The sequence below is a fragment of the Sus scrofa genome, chromosome 4 (genome assembly GCF_054392235.1).
Source record: "Sus scrofa isolate SSC_HxYL_T2T_F1_AM1 chromosome 4, Sscrofa_HxYL_maternal_Yorkshire_Landrace_v2.0, whole genome shotgun sequence".
Classification (NCBI taxonomy): domain Eukaryota; kingdom Metazoa; phylum Chordata; class Mammalia; order Artiodactyla; family Suidae; genus Sus; species Sus scrofa.
The window spans coordinates 80398335-80417279 of NC_139386.1; the positions used below are offsets into that span (position 1 = coordinate 80398335).

The 18945-nt window shown below is 43.2% G+C and overlaps 1 protein-coding gene across 1 annotated transcript in view; it reads right to left on the reverse strand.

The window, feature by feature from the left end:
• Window positions 1-3930: 3930 nt before the first annotated feature.
• Window positions 3931-18945, reverse strand: part of XKR4 (XK related 4) — a 320663-nt gene continuing 305648 nt past the window's right edge. Inside the window, exon 3 of the mRNA XM_021089366.2 lies at window positions 3931-9818. Within this exon, the coding sequence (XP_020945025.2) occupies window positions 8872-9818 (947 nt within the window). The 3' untranslated portion in view covers window positions 3931-8871. The remainder of the gene's footprint in view (window positions 9819-18945) is intronic.

The window sequence follows — 18945 nt, forward strand, 5'->3', positions numbered from 1 at the left end:
GCATTCCACCAGCTTGTAGTCAAAATCGGAATTTCTCACAATGATCGAAACCCCAACATGTATCTTCGACATACTTCAGGGTGTTTGAGAACGTACTGATAGATGAATTAATTTGAAATAATGAAGTGTTGATTTGATACAACTCTATACCAGACTGCCACAAGAACAGTTCAATTAAATTAGCTTAAACACAACATCTCCATTTGTTAATATTTGCAGCACTTAAATGAAGTAAGAATTTGATTAGTTCCATTTGAATGCAAATCAAGCAACAGAGGAGCCGGTCACCAGCTTAAATTGGTAGATGGAAGTAAAATAAAAACACGAAACCGTACATTTTCTGAAATTCTAATAACAGAGTAGATGACAGGCTTCAATGATAGCACAGGATGGAATTTTGTGCGGGTGGCATTGGCTTATCAAGTCGGTTAATTAGTTTAGATGTTAATCTGTTTTGTTGAACATGAGATTTCTCTGCAAACCTCCTGTCAGGGTAACTATGCTCTTGTCTAATGCAAGAGCTGAAAGGGCGGTGATCATCTTAGTGAACTTCTGATGGTGGCAGGAGCCTAGAAATCAGGGCTCTGAGAGCCCTATGATCAGGTCGCCTATTCTACGGATGCTTCATGGGATTCACCAAGGAATTCTTGGAGTGACTCTGTGCTCATTAAGTGAATACGCTTCCTTCTCTCTTTCCTTTTATCCCATAGAGGACCTATGGGCTTATGGCATTCCCTGGCCAGAATGATTTCACTCAGAGAAAATTAGTTATGCAAGTTCATGGTTATCTTTAAGCAACGTGCTCTTAATGTCTGTGGGAAGCCAATTGCTCTAGGCCATATTGCAGAGAAGACTGGGATATGGGTGCCCGCAAGGGCTGGGGCTGGCTGTCCTGACTCCCGAAAGGCCATGAGGTTCAGTGTTGCTCCTCTGATCATCTGGGCCAGTGCTTCAGAATGGCCCTCAGTTTGCCATAACTGAGGTTTACGTCTGCAAATCTGTTGTTTCTAAATAATGTATATGCTGGAGCTACCATGACATCTAACTCTTATATACAGAGAGGTATCTTTGCAAGGGTTCTCTAATGCTCATAGGAAAGGGGGATCTTTTATAAGCCTGCATGTCCCATGTGCACTCTCCTCCCTCTGGGTCCTGATTCTCTCTACCTGACGGTCCCTCTGCCATTCATCTGTGGCCAGAACGAGCCATTCCATTAAAAACCAGAATGGTGACTGGGACAAAGAAGTATCATACCTGCTCATAAAGGATGTTTCCTGAAGGTTAGAAAAGTGCCAACGAGAGTAATTTTCAGATATTTCAGAGTCATCCTACTTTCACATCTCTTCTTTAAAGAAATTCTCAGGAATATCTCTCCAAAGCTTATTCAGAGGTGATGGTTTCGAGTGAAATGCCATGTGCCACAAGAGCATACCAATTTCTTTTGTTGCTTTGTGGCCTTGATTTAAAGATATCTAGTATTGGAGAGGCATAAACACAAATTATTAAATAGCTTTCTCTTTATAGGCAGTCATCCGTTGTTGACTTATCTTTCTATTTACATCATTCTCTTATGTTGGCCATTGTGAGGGCTAATTGTGTATTGTGAGGCTTACATAATACAACCTTGGAAAAGCTTGTGTGTCTTCATTGCCCTGGTATAGTGTTAAATATAGATGTTAAAAGAGAAGCAGTGTGGTAGGGTAGAAAGATTGAGAGCTGAAGTCAAAAGGCTCTTCTGAAACCGATAACCAAAGTGTGAGCTGTTGAAATATGGAATTCCCTCTGGCGTGATTGTGTATTGTCTGGCAGTGGAGGCCTAGAGCTCATGCTTGATAGGTGAGTGGCTGAAAGATCCTGGTGATAAAAAAAACCCTGGTCTCTTTGGACCTTAGGTGCACTTGTCTCTGAAAGAAGTGGGCTGCAGTGACACTAAAATCTTGTTTAGATGCTATTTTTTTTTTTTATAGAAACTAGTGACTCAGAATTTAACCTCACTTCACAAAGAGCTGCTTAAATCATATTGAGGGAGGAGAAGACAGATGATCGCTTGCATCTTTAATATGTTATATTAAGATTGATCTCTACATACGCTTTTTAAAATAAACAGCAAGGTTGAGAAAAGTTTGGGCTCACTGTTGGCTACCTTTTGAGCATGAATTTAACCAACACACACACACACACACACATACAGCTTTGTACCCAGCAACATCACTGAATGGGTCACAACCCTGTCATCCTGTAGACCAGGACACTTGACACCTAAGCAGAGAAGAGAAAGGACACATACATTATTTTATGATCCAACTCAACAAATATTTGGTAAACGTTTGCTCTATCAGTTAGGGTAAACTTTCCATTAAGATGAGCTGCCTAGATTTATCTGATGGCTCAGCTTGTGGTAAATACATCCTCCCAGGTATTACATTTTGTGACTTGTGAGACATTAAAGAAAATTTAGGAGTTCCCGTCGTGGCTCAGTGGTTAACGAATCCGACTAGGAACCATGAGGTTGCAGGTTCGATCCCTGCCCTTGTTCAGTGGGTTGACGACCTGGCGTTGCCATGAGCTGTGGTGTAGGTCACAGATGCGGCTCAGATCCCGAGATGCTGAGGCTCTGGCGTAGGCCAGCAGCTATGGCTCCGATTAGACCCCTAGTCTGGGAACCTCCATATGCCATGGGAATGGCCCTAGAAAAGGCAAAAAGACACACACACACAAAAGAAAAGAAAATCTAGGGGGAAATTATGGTGATGGAACAGAATTCCCTTATACTATGGAAATATAGTCACTCAAAGATTTGTTAGATCCTTCTTTCCTTCTTCCTTCCTCTCTCCGTGTTTTATATATTTATTTATTTATTTATTTTTTCCAGCCAGAGGGTCAAGGTCAATGGTGGGGGTTGAGCTATTTTTTTTAGTCTGCGTAACTGGATGAGATTAGTGTACATGTAGACAATACAAGGAAAAAAACGTCAGGTTAATTTTTATTTATCACTTGCACTCAGTGCCAGGTGGGGCCATGGGGATGGGGTGACAGTTGTCTGGCGTGGAAGCATTCATCTGCCTACTGTGACTTAGGTAGTTGCAATAAAATTCAGTGCCTGGAGGAAGAGACTTCTGTTTCTTATCAAATATTGGTTGGGTTGGATTATAAAATAATCCATGCGTCCTTTTGCATTTTTAACTTGCTGTTTGAAAAACATCCTTGACTTTTAAATGAAATTTTCTTTGAAACATTTGATTGTCAAACCATGTTTTTGTTTCTCTTGAGCCCTTGCTACCTCAGGAAGCGATTTTGGTGGGAAAACATTCCTTGGTTTTCTAGAAGGACTTGCAGTTGTTAGACATCATTACAAGGTGTATTCAATCCTCAGCTCTGCTGTTTCTTAGCTGTGGGACTCCTGGATAGTTTGATACCTCTGAGCTTAAGTTTTGTCATCGGTACATGGTACCTAATGCACAGATGGCTATGAGAATGGGATGGAATCATTAGATAAAGCTCATTTGCACAGCCCGGGCACACAATCTGCTCTTAGGCATAGAAATCTACCATCAAAATGGGGAGTCAACTGCATAAAGTCTTGCAGGGGGATGGGGTGGGGAAGCCAAAGCAAAAACTTGATTCAATCAGTGTTTCTGAGTTATGTTCACATACATGGATGTGATCTTAGCAAAGCAACTAGACGTTTCAGAGACACTAACATGCCCCTTGTTTTGCAGAATGTAAGGCTGCAGTTTTACATTTCTTAGCTAGATAACTGCATGCAATATTACAGGTCTGTTTTTTGTTTTTTTTTTTTTTCTTATGGAATCTAGAGAAAGAGCTTCAGATGGATAGGGAAACAATGTGATGCCTCAAACACTCAAGGGAGAGTTTCTGAACCCCTCATTTCTGTGAGTAAATGGCTGTTTGCCACTTCTTCCATTTGGCTTTCTGCTGTGAGAGCAGGCGGTGTGGAGCTCGCCTAATTGCTACAATTAGCAAAATTAAATGGCTCATCGTGTTTTTATACAATTCCATCCACATTCCACAGAGTTTTAGCTTTGAGGCTGGTGATCGCAGACACTTACTGCACCTTTCCATGGGCCCATTTTTAGGACAGCTACTGGACAAGACACATGTCCACAGAGAGCACTCTGCAGTGGACAGTGCCACCTGCCAGAGTGAGGAGAGGGGGTGCCACCCAACAGTCAAGGTGGTTTCCCAGCGGGATGAAGGTCGGGGCCAGAGACTTGGAAATGGGGGGTGGGGTGGAGGTGGAAGAGGGAAATGGACCATCCTTAGCCACTTTGACTGCTTCTGCTTCAGATGGGGAGAAAAAGTATTATGTGTCACAAGCTGGCAGAAGCCATCATTTTGATTGTTTTCAAAAGTGACATCGGGTTGCTGAAGATAAGTGAACGTGAGCTGATCTGCATCCATCACTGAAATTAGAGGGACGACCAGCTCAGTGCTGCTGTGTCTGCATCTTGCATATCCACCATCTTCTGAGCTATTTTTTTCTGAAAGACAGCCTGAGCTATTTTTTTAAAGGCTGAAAGGAATTCTGCTTAGAAACATAAAGATGCAGGCACCTCAGCCAGGCTTTCTATAGAAACAGGAACAGCTAACGGCAAAAGTTTCTGAGAATGCAGGGGAACGGATATTTTGTCTAGAAAAATGGTTGGTTGGAAGAAAAAATTCTGGATTCTTGGCCAAATAGTGTGTCAGAACTTTTTTCCACTCAATGGCATTTGGTTCAGTTAAAGGCAACTAAATAACCTTATGTAATCCTGCTAAGGACACTGGGGGTTTTCTTTGCTCCATTCAGTCTATTTAGAGAGAGAAACTTTGAAATGATTCAAAACTATTCTAGTCAACTGCTTAAAAGATGAGATCCTTGAGGAGTGGGAAAGCTTGTACAAGCTAAAAGTGCTCAATTCCAACCTAATTCTAGGTATTTCCAACCGAAGCTCAGAAGTGTGTTGATGTCTTAGAGACATGGACTCATCAGCTTGGGCTGACGCTGAAAAGGAGCGGGGAAAAGGCTTTTTATCTAGAAGTTCATGTGTCAATAGGGCATGGAAGGGCAATACATACTTTACTCTTTTTACCTGCTACTTTAGCTGTGTGTGTGTGTGTTTGTATTATATATAACGTGTATGTTATCTATACCCCACACACATATATACGATGTTTTTTTAAAAAGTTATTGGGAGTCAATTATTCCTATTTGCTTAATTGGCTAGTGCTATTACGTCGTTTATTCATAGAGTCAAGAAAATTGGGCATTTAGAAATTAAGTATAAATACTTCAATATACTTTTGTCTTCAGATTATCTCTGTGTTTTATCTTTGGCTAATACTTGAATTGCCAGTTCTTGCCATGTCAGTAGGAGAATTTATTTCATTTGTTGAGTTCACAGCAACATCCTAAATGAATAGTAACAGAGTGTCTTCGAGGTCAAGGTTACTGAACTAGGCGGTACATAGTTAAGTAGGACAGTGGAAATGGGAAAAGATTTAAAGGACATAGTCATTTGGGGGGACCACATTTTGACTTACAATGGAAATTTTTTTTTCTTCCACACAAATACTTAAAGTCTCAATGTGGTTAAAATACATAAGTTTCTTCTCTTAAATAAGGTATCATTTAGAAATGCTAATTTAAAAGTGAAAAAAATTTTATAATATTTTCTTTTAGAAAATGTCATGGTCAGATGCAAAAATCAAGTACTAAGAGCACCCTCCACACCCCCCACAAGGAATCAAGTAGACTCACCACAGATAAAAAAAGAATCTAGCATTTCCAGTTTGTCTGCTGATCACGGCTTATTCCTTTTGGATTCTTGAGTTACTCTCTATGGAGGGTTTACGGGTACATTGAAAATAAAATCTTAAGAAGAACTTAAATATAAATACAAAAGTCAAACTTTGTTCCCTATAGATTGATGATGTCTTTTTAAATCCTAATACTTTAAACTCTCTGTTGTTGGTGTATCTAGAAACTAATAAAAGTTCTTATTATGACATGGTCTGCTGGCAAAGCAGTGCCTTCTGAATCACGGAAGCAAGATTAAGTCCTGATTTTCCTCAGAAATAATTTTTGTTTCTTGTTTGTCACGTTGAGAAAGTTTGTGATTTATAACCCCATGGAGATGTCTTTGCTTTAGTAAGAATTTTTGACTAACACATCATAATCTCCAAGGAAGTTGGGTAACACAGTATTTATAGTATTTGGGAAATCATTGATAAATTCAAACCTCTTGCATCCTCCTGCTGCATTCTCACCTCCAAGACAAAGCACAATACATCATTTTTTTTTTTATTCACATAGCACTCATTTTGACTTTTCACACATTAAATGAAGGATCAAGTCGAGAAACCATTTAGGACTTTCATGATCGAAGAGTGATGGGGGCTGTCGGGTTTGTGTTGACTGACATTACCAAAATCTGCTACTTACTCATGGGATCAAACGTATCATTCAACTGAGCAATTCAATTTCCAAAGATCATCAATTCAAACTTGTCTTGGAAGGAATAACAACTAACTCATGGTTCTGCCCCCAACTGAAGAATTTGCCCATACAATCATGTTTATTTTCCTTCTACAGTGGAGTGGAATCTTTTCTCCACTTGTTGACAAGAGGAGCCTCTCCCTGCGCCTTTACTGGTGACCAGATAATGGTTTTACATCCAAACAAAAGATTGTTATTTCTTTAGTGGACTCTTGCTTGGAGGATCAAATCATGGAGTACTAGGAAAATAGATCTACTGATAAAAACGGTCTACATTTAAAACATTGCTCTGGGGCTTTGTACCAAAAGAAGTCCTAGGTTGAGCCCTCTGTCACTACCCATGGGTGTCATGATAAGACTAGCCGTCTCCTTATGACACACCGATTCTGAGTGGTGACTTTAGAACTTGACTGTTTCAAGTGACCTGGATGGTCCAAATAGCTGTATAATTAACTTAAACTGACTTTTTTTTTTTTAAAGTGACTTGACTAATATTTAGGTTAATATAATATTTGGGTTAATATAAAACCAGGGAAGGAAGTTTAAGACATCTTCCACTGTGGTCAGCTTTGTCATAATGGATGGAAAAAAGGAATCATTTACATCTTTGATTTCCTGGGAAACATTGGCCAGTCTTGACAAGCCCTTTCTAGTTAAGCTGCTTCTCCTGTCACCTGATATTCTGATAGCACCCCTGGCCAGGTTGGGCACCGGCATTACAAAGTAGGGTGATTTTGCAAGAGACAAGCATTCTCAATCTGCCAAGGTAGGCTGATGGGATCTGTGGACCATTTTCTGACATCCCAAGCAATGACGATGCTTAAAGTACTTTTAAACAATTCCAGGTCTATAAAAAAAGTAATGATGCCTATATGAATACCCTATATTTTTTTATTACAAAAATATTGAAATAATCCATGAGTTATTCCACTCTGCACCAACTATAAAAAAATACTATCAAAGTTTGACCGGCACTTTTAATGCAACAAAAAGCACCATGACCAAGGACACTGGGAACAGAAAGTGGGGAACGTTTACTTGCTGGACGGAGGTATTTAAAACCCAGAAGCTTTACACGTGATTCGAATACAGATCTTAGCTGGATCTAGTGGTAAAGCCCTCAGTCAGTTCGGAAGGGTTTTCTCATAGCATGCTCACGGCAGCTGTCTGCTCAGACTTACTACAACGTGTCCCAAAGCCTCTATAAGACCCATCACTTTGATCTTGGATGGGGGAGGGCAGCTACACAGTGGAGAACTTGATTGTTCGTGCTCTCTTCTGCTTTGGTGGGGCTCGCGCCACTCAAACCCAGCCGGTCAGAGCTTCCTGGTCAGTCCTGGCTGGATGGTGTTTGGCACTAGAAGGGAGTGGCATGGCCTGTTCTGGATTCTCGCCTGCCCGCCATCCCACAGAGCCTCTGTTCCCAGACCTGACCCCAGCTCCTGGCTCCTGCCACTCTGCCCTGCCCTTTCCACGCGAGCTGCGCAGGCCGGGAAATCGGACACTCATTTTGCCTTTTTAGTTCCCCTCTGCTTTCTCTTTGTGTATTGATTAACCTGTTGCCATTGAATACTGAATCCTGATTATCACTGAACTTACATCACTGAGCTCCTTGTTCTTGTCAAACGCCATCCATGGGCTGCATAGGATTTCTGTCATAAAAGATGTTCTCAACTGAAAATTTAAAATGAAAAAAGAAATCCCAAAACGTGTTGAAAATGAACCATTCCATCCATTCTAATACGTGTGTCAACCCACTTGGGTTTTCTGTCCATTGGAGAGACTTTTCAGATAGGGGATTGGTTTCCACGTGAGAATGATTTATGAATTCTTTCTAAGCAGTGCTAATTTTTGTTTTTGTCTTTCTGGAGTCTTTGAGGGATGTGTTTTTTGTTTTTTTGTTTTTTGTTTTTCCTCTCTCTCTCTGTTTTTCTATTCCTGTGGGAATCAGAGCTTTGCATCAAGAAAAATCACCTAAGCTATTGTGACAGAGGACGTGTGTGTATGACTCAGCAGATTTTATGCAAAGATCAGTTAACTCCATCAGAACACCCTACGGATTGGAGGCACCCTTTCCATACTAAGTACCCCTGGGGTGGATACGCTGAGAGACGGGACAGAGGGATTGGGAGCAACAGGGAGTCCCCGCTGGGCTGGCCTGGCTTTTCAGGGGCAGCCGCAGGCTCTCGGGGATGCTTTTGAAAGGAGGCCAGCGGCGGGTAGTCAGCTGACCCAGGGTCCAAGGCTGAGCCCAACCCGGCCGGCCTGGGAAGCTCCCACGCGCTGCCCCGCTCAGGGCGGAGTTCCTTAGCGCCACAGCCCCTCCGTCACCCCTTCCTGTGGAGGTTGTGGCTCCTCCGTATCTTGGCGTTTTATAAAGTGGTCTCATACTCCAGGCGCTCCTGAATCAGAGCATCGTCTTTGTACTGCAGCCTCGGAGGAGCGGGGGAACATTCAAAGGCTAAAATGGCCTTTCGGAGGCTTCGGTCCAAAACGTGTCTCTCCCACGCCGGGTACCTATTCCTGAACAGGTCAATTTTAATGACGGATTCTTCAATCCGTGGCGGGCGGGAGGAGGGCGTGGACGGGGCCGTGGGCCTCACCTGAAAGACAGGTACGCACCCATCGCGCTCGGCGAATTTCTGGTCGCGGTCGCTGGCGACGCTGCGGTTGTTGGAGATGGACCGCAGGGTGCTGGTGGCCACCTCTGGGGGCAGAGTGAAGGCAGCGGCCGGGTCCTCACAAGCGCAACTTGGTGACTGCCCGAATCGGGGTCCGTTGGGGTGAAAGAAGGCATAATACATCAGCATGAAAACCACGCCAGTCAAAAAGCTGCTGAACACCACACACAGCGCGGGGATGGCGAAGGCGTCTGCGATCTGCGGCGCCTTGTAGAGGTACCAGAGGGCGCTCAAGGCCGTGTTTTCCAAAAGGATCACGAAGTAGTAGATGAAGAGGCGGCAGCGGGTCCTCCCTTCCTTGACGTTGAACCAGCTGAAGATGTAGATGATGCCCACGACCATGTCGAACACAATCTCCTCCCACTTGGTGATGCAGAACTCGGTCTCGCAGTGCACGATCCAGAAGGTCATGATGCACCAGTGCAGGACAATGAAGACCCCAAAGTAGAGCTGGAACACCGAGGCGAAGAGGGCGAAGGTGATGACCCTGGCCGCCACGGTGAAGAAGTGCCAGCAGAACTGGATGACCACGGCCATGTAGCTGATGGGCTTCTTGTCGTCGCGGGAGTCCCGGAGGGCCTTCTGGTAGGAGGCCAAGGCCCAGGCCAAGGACACAAGGGAGGCGGCTGCTGTGAAACCTGCAAAGGCAAAGAGGAAGACCCGAGGTCAACAGGGAGAAGCGGTGTGGTCCAGGGAAAGCAGGCCGGCGCAGCAGCGGGCCTGGGACAGGCTGGCCTCCGCCAGCAAAGCTCTTTGTTTCTTGGGGTTTCAGCTGAATTGAACCCTCCCAGGGGTCTTCTAGGATCTGCCCGCTATGGGCCCCAACCATGGGGAGAAGCCAGGAAATTAAGGGGAATGCTACTCAAGGTCAGCATGGGTTGTGGGGGCTGAAAATCAGGGAGACTGTGCGTTTCTGTGTATTTGGGGTAAAGAGATGGGGGAGGTAGTTTTGTTCAGTGGGAGTATAACTATGGCTGGGGAGGCGAAGGGAATTGGGTGGCTTTTCCACCTTGCCGCTTTCAACCTGCATGACTTTGGACAATCATTTACATTGGTGTCCTCATTTAGAAAGTGGGTGATTTCCAAGGCTCCCTGTCAGCTTGGAGATTCTGTGACTAAAGAGACAAATATTTACAGGAAACCCAAGGGGCTATAGTTGGTTTACCTTTCTGCTTCTAAACAAGAGTGGAGGTAGTCCATTCCCCAAAGAAAGTGAAGTCTTTCTTGAAAATAAGAAAAAGGGTCCGCGGCATGTCCTTGGCAATATTTCTTGTCATCCCTGGTGTTCAGTCTGTCCTAATAGCATCCAAGACCCTTCCTCGTACTTCCTTTTTCTTGGAAGAAATGTCTGCTCATTGTCACCCACCTCTGATTCTTTCATAAATTAAATGTGCGAAAGTCACTCATCAACCATTTTTCTTAGTATGCAGTGAGCCCCATCTGATTAGCCCCTAAAAGTATGTTTCCAAATTAAAAAAAAAAAAATTATTCGTACTGCTTCCCCCGACCCTCGCTCCATCAACTGTGTGGGAAACATCACCTCTGTGGTCCAGATGTGGGGAAAGCTCACAGGAAACACCAGCCTCCTTCAGGACAGAGCGCTATGGAGAATTCCACCGTGTCCCGGAAATGCCAGGTCAGTCTGCATCAGCTGCTTTACCCAACGAGCCGTAACAAGACTTACCCAGGCTAACAAAGGTTTGGGGTATTTTTAAGTCCAGCTAGTTTTCTTCACCAGATCTATAACTACTCATATTTCTCCCCCTGTGGAATGATAGAAGGGAGCTTGCCAAGAACTTATGCTGGAATTCATTCTCTTTATACTCTGATAGAGAAAAGCTGTTTCTATGGTCCTTGAAAAGTGAATTTTAAAAGATGGCTCTTGTGGGAAAGAGCCACACTAATTGGTAGGAAAAAACATTCAGCCTCGATAATCACTTCTTACACATCTTCCTTGAATAAGGGGAACTCCAAAAAAAAATTATTGATAAGGAAAATATTTTCCAACAGCCACCTCTCATATTTACTCCCAAACGAGCCAGCAGAACGTCCACATCATATACAGGACCTTCAGGCCTCCCCCCAACAACCCCGCCAGCACAAAACCCTTTCTTAGGTAACTCTCAGGCAGTGTTGGCGATGTTTCTAGGTCAGTTAGGGACTAGGACACAAAGGGGTTGATAATAACGTCATTCCCAGGAAGTGGAAATTCTGGCATCAACTCGAAAGCAACTGCAAGAATGAAAAGAGGGGGAAGGAGGAAAAGTCCAGAAGGAAGAGAAGAGGTGAGAGAATGGGAAATTAAAGGTGATAGAGTAATTATGCGAAGGACATGCTTATGATCAGTTTGGGGTTTAAGAACAAAGGCTAGTGCCATTTTCATTTCAACTCCTGCGTGGAGGGCACAGCAGTCCCACGAGCTCGCTCCTGATCTGCACCGCTTTCGATGGCGCGGATTGCTTCTTGCATGCAGGGTTCCCCTTATGCACGTGAGCGGTGCCCGCACGCCCTCCCGGTTTCCACCTGCCAACATCCTTCAGGACCCTGCGGAGCACAGCGCCACCTTCAGGGGATGGCCGCAGTATTGGTCAGGCTCCAGCCCAGGAGGGAAAGAGCAGGTGATTCCATTGGGCCCCAGGCATTAAAGTCTGTTTTTCAAAGCAATGAAAAATAGTAAAAACAAGCAAGCAAACGAACCCCCCAAAAATCAAAAAAGCAAAAACAAAAAATAAAAAACCTTAAGTATATAGATCGTAAAACTATCTGTTGTCAGATTTGAAAGAACTGAAAAATTAGCATCATTCAAATGTCCCTGTAATCGTTTATCATCGTATCCTATGAAAGGAATTCAACCTGCATTTGACGCTCCAGAAACTTGTTATGACAATATTCTGCCAGCAGAAAAATGAAAACTTTTCTATCAGATTTGCTTTTTATGCATCTTACAACTTAAAAAGCCTCTATTAACAGGGGGTCATTTTAGAATTACTCCTTATTACAAATTCACATCTGCCATGAAATGCTTAATTCTTTTGCCTTTTATGCAAATAAGGTCAGCTCAGCTGTTCTCAAATGCCAGCAAGGCACTGCATTCTCATTGGGTAGAACTCTCTGGAAACCCTGAGGCACTCTGCTGGAACACAGAATTCTAAGCTCTTCTTGAGCCAACAATGTATATTTTAACGGTTTTATTTGAAGATAATTGTAAACTTACAGAAAAATTGCAATAATTTGTGATTTTCATATTAATTGGACACCTATATTCTTTGTCATTTGGCCTCATTTGCTTTATCACTGCCTTCTCTCTCCCATCCTCCACCCACTCCTCTCCCTCAGAAATATTTGAGAGTATGTTGCACCATGGCTGCTAAGGTCTGGATGTTTGGGTTCCTCTCGAATTCATATGCTGCAATCCTAACCCCTAAAGGTGATGGTGTGAGAAAGTGGGGCCTTAGGGAGGTGCTTGTGTTATGAGGCAGGAGATCTCATGAGCCGGATCTCTGGATAGATTTCCAGCCCTTCTGTCTTTAAGACTACAGCCTAAATGTCCATCCACAGGTGACTGGATTAAGAAGATGTGGTGCATGTACACAGAGGAATACGACGCAGTCATAAAAGAAAGACATAATGGCATTTCTGGCAACACGGATGCAACTAGAGATTCTTATACGAAGGGCAGTAAATCAGAAAGAGAAAGACAAACACCATATGATATTGCTTAAATGTGGAATCTAGAATATGGCACAAATGAACCTTTCTACAAAACAGAAGCAGACTCACAGACATAGAGAGCAGACTTGTGGTTGCCAAGCGATGGGGGGGGGGGAGGACGGGGAGTTTGGGGTTAGTGGATGCAAACTATGACATTTAGAATGGATAAGCTACGAGGTCCTACAGTACAGCACAGGGAATTTTATCCCATCTCTTGGGATGGAACATGATGGAAGGTGATGGAAGATGATATGGGAAAAAGAATGTGTGTATACATATATGCATACATGTGTATGCGTATGTATACATGCGTATGTATACACGCGCGTATGTATACGCGTATGTATACACGCATGTATACACGCGTATGTATAAGCGCATGTATACACGCGTATGTATACGCGCATGTATACGCGTATGTATACACGCGTATGTATACATGTATATAAACGACTGGATCACCATGCTGTCCAGTAGAAATTGGCACCACACTGAAAACTAACGATACTTTTAAAAAAATGCAATGAAGAGTCTTCCACCAGAAGAGAGGAGGCTCTCACGAGACTGTGAGAGTCTGGTGAGCTCCAGCTTCCAGCTTGCAGAACTGTGAGCACATCATTTCTGCTGTTTATAAGCTACCTGGCCCATGGTCTTTTGTTATAGAAGCTAGAAAGGACTAAGACAAAGAGTTTCCACCCAAAAATACATCGGTGTCTCTTTCCTGTGATGAGGAATATTCCCTTATGTAACCACAGTATGCTTATCAACTTCAGTCTATGTAACATAGATACAGACTTTTTCTTCTAATCCACCATCAATATTTTTTCCCCAATTGACTTAAACAATGTCCACTAAATGATTTTCCCGCTGGGATTGGACTGAGTCTAGAACCAGGTATTGCATGTAGTTGTCTTATCAATTTAGTTTTCTTTAATCAGGAATGTGTCCACAGACTTTCTTTACCTTTTATGAATTGGCATATTTTGAGGAGTACAGGATCTAAAAAAGAAAAAGAGAGAGCAAGAAAGAAAGAAGGAAAGAAAGAGAAAAAAGAATAAGAAAATAGAAAAGAAAAAAAAGAAAAAGAGCGTTCCTCGTGGGGTTTGTCTGTGGTTTCCTCCTGGTTGTGCATCTCACTGGAATTCTGCAAAAGTGACACCGAACAATATTTTCCCCCTCATATCATTAAAATCCCAAAGTACAAGGATTCCTTCAGGAGCTCTGGGAAGGATGCTGTATACCTCACAGTGCTGTCTTTCAAAGCAATGAAGAGCAGATTACTCATGAAAACTTCACTCTAAAATAAAAACCACTCCCGAGGACTCCATGGGATTACACTATTTAATAATATGTTTTTTAAAAAGATGCTAAGACCTCAGAGCTTACCTAGTGCAACACTCTCATTTTAAAGAAAAGAAACTGAGTCTCACTTTTAGGAGGTACATGGGTTCTCTTCCCTCCTTCCGCTCCCTAACTTGTCTCCAGTGAAAATTGTGGATAAAAATTCTACAATCTTAATTTAAATATTACTTCCTCTTAGAAATCATGGATAATTATTTAATTATTTAATACTGGATAATTAGAATGGGAGAGAAGACCCTTGATATATTACTATCCAAGGGACCCTTAAAAATTTTTTTTATTGTTATTTCCCCAATACAATTTTTTTTCTACTGTACAGCATGGTGACCCAGTTACACATACATGTATATATTCTTTTTTCTCACGTTATCATGCTCCATCATAAGTGACTAGACATAGTTCCAAGTGCTGCACAGCAGGATCTCATTGCTAATCCATTCCAAAGGCAATAGTTTGTATCTATTAACCCCAAGCTCCCAGTCCACCCCACTTCCTCTCCGCCCCCTAGGCAACCACAAGTCTATTCTCCAAGTCCATGATTTTCTTTTCTGTGGAAAGGTTCGTTTGTGCCGTATATTAGATTCCAGATAAAAGTGATATCATATGGTAGTTGTCGTTTCAAGAGACCCTTTTATGTTGAAACCTCTATACTAGAAGGGCCCACTTCTGGCCCTGGATGAAATTAAGTCTCTCCAGGAACATGTTTCTCTCCATTCTCATCCTTCAGAGCACTTGTCCCAGTTTATCATTATGTTTTATTTTGTGCTTGTTTAATTATTGTGTTTCTCACTAGAAAGGATTTCAGACAAGGATAATTACCTGCTTATTCGCTTTTCTGTCATATTGTGCCTTGCACTGTGCCTGCCATATATTAAGAATTGAAAGAAAGAAAGAGAGAAAGGAAGGAAGGAAGGAAGGAAGGAAGGAAGGAAGGAAGAAAGAAAGAAAGAAAGAAAGAAAGAAAGAAAGAAAGAAAGAAAGAAAGGAAGGAAGAAAGATAGAAAGAAAGAAAGAAAAAAAGAGTTCCCGTCGTGGCGCAGTGGTTAACGAATCTGACTAGGAACCATGAGGTTTCGGGTTCGATCCCTGCCCTTGCTCAGTGGGTTAACGATCCAGCGTTGCCGTGAGCTGTGGTGTAGGTTGCAGACGAGGCTGGGATCCCCAGTTGCTGTGGCTGTAGCTTCAATTAAACCCCTAGCCTGGGAACCGCCATATGCCTCGGGTGCGGCCCTAAAAAGCAAAAACAAACCAACAAACAAAAACAAATATCGTCAGAACCCCTGAGAGAATGAGCTGTTAGAAAAATTCGCACAATTCTCCATTGCTCTCCTATTCTGCTTCTTTGCAATTTCAGTCTGAGCTGCAAATGCCAGAACACTCTAAAATAAAATCTGTACTTCTGTTGTGTTGTTTGTGGTCTGGATGTAAACACTAATTCCTGGAAAAACCCTGAGAGTGCTTTAGAGGAGTTATAGCCTAATGCCCTAGATGGAGGAGGTTTGCAGAATTGAACCAGGTACTCTCATTCTTTGATTCCTCAATGAACAGAATGAGCCTGTTTCTTTCCTTGCACGCAGCCCTTCCCCCAGCCCTCAGGGCGGCCAAGGGTTAGTCTCAGGGAAACACTAGGCCACTGGCTCATGTTCACAACCAAATGCAGCTGATGAGAAAGGGCTCTTTTAAAAAATACTACTGTGTAAAATTTCAAACATGTACAACACAGAGAGGATAATATTACAGACAGAGCCTCCATGCAGAATCAACTCAGGGGCCTTACTGGGTTCTGAAATTCTCACGAGGAAGCTGAGTTTGGTCACCAGGGGGCGCCTGGCTCGCTCCTTCCTGAATCTCCCTGATGCTCCTCAGCCTTTGCTGAGAGACCAGCGAGCTGTGCTGAAAGTGGACTCGCACATAGCTGATGTTTTCTGGCTCATCCTGAGAAGCCTGACCCGGTAGCTCTCGGCCCGACGTCCCCTGGCTCATCTGGTCCCCCAGCCATCTCGCCACCTATCGCTTCAGGCACATACTTTCTTCCCAGGGGCAGGAAAAGCCATCTGGCTCCGGTTAATCCCTTCTCTTCCTTCAGTGCCCAGTTTAAGCCCCGTTTCTCTCCTTAGGGAGGCCTGTCCCAGCCTTGAAGTCCAGTCCCCGGCTGTCAGCGCGGACCACACCCTGCGCTCTTCACACGCCCCTCGGCGCCCAGCACCTGCCACTCCGCTTGGGTACCAGTTTCAGAAATGAGTCCTTTTGCCATCCAGTAGCTGCTCTTGCATCGCCTCTCAATGGCAAACATCTTGACTGCCTTTCTTTTCACCCCATTTCTCCATCCTATTTCACCATGTTGGGGAAGAAATGTTAAATATTTTCTTTTTTTTTTTTCTTTTTCTTTTTTGTCTTTTTGCCTTTTTCTAGGGCAGCTCCCGCGGCATATGGAGGTTCCCAGGCTAGGGGTTCAATCGGAGCCGTAGACACCGGCCTACGCCACAGCCACAGCAACGCGGGATCCGAGCCGTGTCTGTGACCTACACCACAGGTCACGGCAACACCGGATCCTTAACCCATTGAGCGAGGCCAGGGATCGAACCCGCAACCGCATGGTTCCTAGTCGGATTTGTTAACCACGAGCCGCGACAGGAACACCATGTTAAGTATTTTCTCAAAAATGGTTTGGGAACGAATGATTTACGACCCAACCCCCCTCGTGGTGGAGCCGAGGTTATCACACAAAGGTTCAGAATAGAAGTAATCTTTTGGTCACTAGCATGGCAACTTTCCCCTCTAAAAGTACAGTCGCTAAACAGACAAAACATTGAATTTTAAATGACAATATAATGTTTATTGCCTGTCGTCAAAGAACTTTATGGTTTCCTTCCTGAACGGAAGGCACATAATCGTAGACAATTAAAGAAAGAGCAAGGGGATGAGCAGGGCACCTGCGCCGTTTGTCCAATTTAAATGTCAGGGCACTTCGAGGCAAGCACTTTTTTGCACTCATGGAAACAGAGGTCTGAAGAGCTAAACGACTTGCTCAAACAACTTGCTCATGCTGACATAACCAGCAAGGATGGCAGGCATCCGAATTCAGATTCCAAACTGTTCACCGCTGCCACAGACTATGATGGGATCGGGCACTCACGACTGGCGAGAGGAGGTGTAGACAAGTGTGCGAGTTCTCGAACCTGCCACAACCTGAACTCGTGGGATAAAAACCAGGTGAGCTGGAGGGGACCCCAGAGCAGCGCCCTAACTCCCTGGGGGGCTCCCTTTACATCTGCTCCTTCAGGTTCAATGATCATACATGTTCCCAGGCCAGGGGGTCCCAACCCGGGTGTTTTTATCATTAGTATTACTATTAGTATTAGATAGTATAGTTGATTTACAGTGTTCCTTCAATTTCTACTGTATAGCAAAGGGACCCAGCCATACATATATATGTATTCTTTTTTTCCCATACTATCTACCATCATGTTCTATCCCGAGAGATTGGACATAGTTCCCTGTGCTGTACTATAGGACCTCATTGCTTATCCATTCTAAATGTCATAGCGAGCATCTACTAACCCCAAACTCCCTGCCCACCTCTGTCCCTCCTTCCTGGCAACCACAAGTCTGCTCTCCATGTCCCTGATCTGTTTCTGTTTTGCTGGAGAGGATGTGGAGAAAAGGGGCTCCAGCTTGGGTTCTTTCCACAGAGCAGATCAAAGCACAAACACCTAGGGGAAAACCCCTGTTTTCATCATCTTTACATTTTCTGCCCTCTTAGTTTTCCTGAATTTTGCATCCGAGGAAAACTGTCGCCGATTCGAGCTGATTACAGGAACAGAAAGTAGCGGGTTGCGAAGCCAGAATGGTTTTCCATTGCTTCAGCGTGTTTAGGGCTTGTCTCTTAGTTACAGATAGAAAAGCAGGAGATCTACTTGGCTGGACACTCAACAAATTCACCTCAATGAAAGAGCATAATAATTGAAAAAAATTGCTGTGGTCTTCGTGGAGGGAGGTGAGGGGGAGGAGAGTAATACAAAGCCCACTGGGTCTAAGATGTTCTAAGTCTTCTTGCATTGAAACCATTTTATCTCTGTTTTAAACCTTGTAATAGTTCTGATTAAAAAATATTTAAATGCTTTAATATGTTTAATTTTGGTAAGGATACGCATTCTCTTCGCAATCCATCCTGAGGATTTCAGCTTTTTTGCAAGGCAAATTGTAAGGCTGTGAAGGACTTGATAAGGGAAACACTGAATGGAAATTTAAAAAATATTTTAATATGAAAGCAGTTGAAGAAAGTTGTTGGGAGAAGCAAAGTGTCCCTTCTTAAGAAACGTGGAACATGATTTCCTTCTCACTGGAAAAAATAATCTTAGATGATCTCACATAGTTCTAGCCCATTTTACTATTTTTAGATTTTTATTAAAATTCTCCAGGAAGGCAAACATTCTGTGTGTAGGAATTTGAAAACATCTAATACATTTTCTCCTAGAAAAAAAAAAAATCTGTGCTTAGGAGAAGGTAAGTAGTTACCAATATTTGTGAAATATTACAAATTGCATGGTGGGATTTACATTGAAAATAAAAAGATGGTAGAAATTACTACTCAAAAGACTTATTTTATTTTATTTTATTTTAGGGCCACATTTGCAGCATATGTAAGTTCCCAGGCTAGGAGTCAAATGGGAGCTGCAGCTGCCGGCCTAC